The 3,925-nt window shown below is 34.3% G+C and overlaps 1 protein-coding gene across 1 annotated transcript; it reads right to left on the bottom strand.

The window, feature by feature from the left end:
* Positions 1 to 1,962: 1,962 nt before the first annotated feature.
* LOC101221411 lies at positions 1,963 to 3,610 on the bottom strand. Its single transcript, XM_004150149.3, has one exon. It carries the CDS (start codon positions 3,496 to 3,498, stop codon positions 2,227 to 2,229), a length of 1,272 nt encoding a protein of 423 aa, XP_004150197.1. The 5' UTR covers positions 3,499 to 3,610; the 3' UTR covers positions 1,963 to 2,226.
* Positions 3,611 to 3,925: the final 315 nt, after the last annotated feature.

Raw genomic sequence — 3,925 nt, 5'->3', positions numbered from 1 at the left:
TTCACCAATAAATTCATTTGTAACTTTTTTGTTCCTTTATTGTTTTAAATTATTACTGTTTGAGATTTTTCTAACCATATTATTGTTGAAAAAGAGTGTTACTACCAACACTCCCCATAAGTGTTTGCTACTAGATTGGATTGATTCAGAAGAAGTCATTGCCGAAGGTAGATGATCCTCCAATGATCCATTAATTCTTGTCCACCATGTACCTCTTGGCTCCAACGCAGTTCGTGTGTAGGTTGATACAGTGAAAATACCAAATTCCTTCTTATGGAAGCCTATTTTTGACATTATTGTTGTTGACGATGTTGTGGGTACTACAATAGCATGGTCAATGAATAAAGTCAAACTATATAAGAAATTTTATTTACTTTGAAAATTAGGTATTTATTTAGTTCTTTCACTAATTTGTTGTTAGAGTTAGATAATAATATAACTTTTTATTTTTTTGTTAGGTGATTGATGTGTGGAGAAAACATTGGAACAACACGTATATGTGGGATTATTTTGGTATTGCTACAATTTGGACATTTTTTTTTAGGCTATCAAAGTTTTAGGATTATATATATGAAGTCATTTTATTTGAATTAAGAATTTACTTGTTCGAATAGTTAAAGACTTTGTTGGAACTTATAAGCATTCATGATTATTTCAAACCTTGAATGAATACAATGCTTTTTTTTTTTTTTTTTTGTATGTTACGAATTTGAATATTTTGGTTATAATTATAAACGTAGATTTTGATGAATATGAATTATACCTTTCTAGTATGGCAAATTACGACTTGGTCGGTATCACTAATAACATCTATCACTAATAATCACTATCAGTGATATATGTTATTATTGATAGCTTTCGATTTGAGAAAAGATTATTTCACACTTCTTCTCGATTATTTCACGATTGGTTGTTATCACCGATAGCTATTATCATTGATAATTTGTCATCATTACGAATATTTTTTTAGTTTTTCTTAAATTGAAAGCTGTCGTTGATAGCAATTGATAGTTGTTAGACATTTCTATCACTAATAGATGTTATCACTAATAGTTTTTAATTTGATAAATATGTTATCAATTGATATAATTGATAACAGTATCATTGATGTTATCACTAATAGTTTTAAATTTGATAAATATGTTATTAATTGATATAATTGATAACAGTATCATCATAACTTTTATCAATGATGGCCACTGAAGCGTAGGATAACTTTTAATTTGAAAAATATGGTATTAGTTGTCATACTTAGTTGTTACTGATGATAACTACTATCAATAATAGCTTTTCATTTAAGAAATGTGAGATTAGTTGCCATCTCTCATATATTCTACTATCTATTGAGATTCCTAATAACTACTATAAGTAATTTTTCTATATTGTTATCAACGTAAAATGATATCACTAACATTATCTAGCAATGATTGCATTAGAAGAATATTACTAATAGCAACTATAAGTGATATTATTAGAAGATATTTTTTATAAGTGATATCCCCTTGGTAAACATATCAATTTTGAATTGATAAAGTCCAACTAGGCTATCAATTGATTTTTTTTACAGCTACTATCAATGATATTCTTCTATGTCATGAAAAACACATTGACATATTAGTCATGATGTCATTGATAGAAGTTCATCAGTAATGGTATAAGAGTAAAGATACTAAAAGACAAAATTGGCATTTTAAAAAAATGTACCATATAGTGATATGGTATATTTTTTAAAATGCTATTTATGCGAATATTGTTCCCTAAGGCTATAGGTCATATTTATTTTCTCTAATTTTGTGGTATATGGTGTAATTTTTCTTTTTAACTTTCCAATTCCACCCGGACACTAGAATTACAGCTGCAACTAAACATCTTAGTGTCTCTACTATGAATAAAACAATGGGATACTTAACTACATAATTTCTTTATAAGAAGATACCTATATTATTTAAGGATTATACATAATTTCTTGTAAAAAAAACTTTGATATCATTTCAATTTTGGTTTTGGTGGGACAGAAGCAAGACAGCCTACTTTAAATAAGTTTAGAACGTTCACAAAAACTTCTTTACAATTACACTTGGAGTAACAAAATTCTCCAACACTTTCTAATCAATCCCACATATGATTTAATCAGTTGAAACTAAGCTTAGGGATTGATTGACACACCTAAGTTACATGAAATGCAAACAAATGGACACTGCACAAATACAGAGAGGAGAACTTGACTTACTTTACTAGCCCCAAGTTGAGGATTCCCCATGATGTGTTGGGCCATGTCTTCTCTTTAGCCTTCATCAACAGAACTCTCCCCCAAGCAATCCATCCCTCCCATGGCATCCTCTTGTCCCAAGCACTTCCCCATGTCAGCATCAACCTCACCCCTTCCTCAGCCTCCTTTTCAGCCTCCTCAAACCGCCCTTCACCCAGATATAACTGCCCCAATGCCACATGCGCCTCCCCAATAAACGGATTCTTCATCACACATTTCAATAACAACTCCTCACTTCTATCCGACTTTTCACAAACACCTTCCCAGTACAAATCTCTTGCTGTAATTTGATCATCTGCATCAAGAACTCTTGTACAGTTCTCGAAAATTGGAGGAATTACAAGCTCTAAATCCTCGTCTCTCTCTGTTTTCACCCCTAATTCGTTGTTTCTTTTTCTTTGTGCGATTAGAATGGATTCCTCTCTTGCGATTAGGGTGTATATTGCTCCCATTCTTGATGCGGAGTTCATCCATAGTCCAGGCTTTCCGTTTCCAGGCCAAAGAGATTTGTAATTGTTACCTGGGAATTCGAGACGGCCATTGGTGTTTTCAAACAATGAATCTTGAAATCCGAAGAGTTGATCGCTGAAATCGGCTATTGTCATCATGAGGAAAATCGCAACTACTCGCCTTGAAACCGTCACGTCTTCTCCGGTTTTGATGTGTTTTACGGTTACGCCATTGGCAGGAAGAATCGACTGTAGCTTCTTCCTCCAGGTTTCATCCTCGTTGAAATGTCCGTTTTCCAGGGCGTTCTTGAGCGATGTGTTGGAAAATTTGAGGTGATCTACGAGTTCTGAATCGGAGTAATGGAAAAGAAGATCGTCATGAATCAGCGATTGCCGAGGGACGATACAGAACAAATGAATCAATCTCTCCGCCGCCTCACCGACATGACCACGGACAACATCACGACCGGTGGAAGGATCAAAAATGGCGAGATTGACATAGGAATTGGAATAAGCGGAGTGAAATAGACCGCACAAACAAACCGGTTCTTGCGCTTTCCAGATTTTGAGAATACGGTAGATATCAACGAGGTGATCGAGGAAGGTGCCGTGCTTGTGCCAGCATTCGCCGGCGCCGACGGAGCGGAGGACGGAGATAAGAGATGGAAGAATCGGGTTTACCTTTTCAAGCTCGCCACGGAGGAAAGGACGAATAGAGCCTAAGAGAGGTTCAAGACGGTGAGTCTCCGGCGAGGATGCATGGGAGGAAGACGAGGGCATGGTGGCGTGGAGAGTGAAAGAGAAATTGCCAGTGGAAATGAATGGGAGACGGCCGCCGGAAGAAGAGGTAGAAAGAAACGTAATGATTTTGGATATGTCCTTACACCTCCTTCTCATAATTCTTTATATAGAACAAAAAACGCACGAAGCTCCAACTCCGTTTATTTCATCCACACCTCATAAATCAATTATTCATTATTATTTAAATTTAATCACTTTTTTCAAAAAAATATTAACACTCATTCTAATTTACGCCCCTTTTACGAATAATAAATAAAGATATACCAACATTTAACAACAAATACAACCTCCTTTATTGGTGATCGACTTCCATATAATTCGACAAATTTTACTTTATTTGCAAAAAATTTAAAATGTCATTATATACTTAATTATTTTGAATCTAAGTGCTAAATTTGTAATTATT

Source organism: Cucumis sativus, chromosome 5 (assembly GCF_000004075.3).
Source record: "Cucumis sativus cultivar 9930 chromosome 5, Cucumber_9930_V3, whole genome shotgun sequence".
Taxonomy (NCBI): domain Eukaryota; kingdom Viridiplantae; phylum Streptophyta; class Magnoliopsida; order Cucurbitales; family Cucurbitaceae; genus Cucumis; species Cucumis sativus.
The sequence above is the reverse complement of the archived record's forward strand: the minus strand, read 5'-3'. Positions and strand labels throughout refer to the sequence as shown.

Bases quoted from the DNA above. Each gene is read 5' to 3' on its own strand.
- LOC101221411 (XM_004150149.3), bottom strand. From the start codon at position 3,498: ATGCCCTCGTCTTCCTCCCATGCATCCTCGCCGGAGACTCACCGTCTT.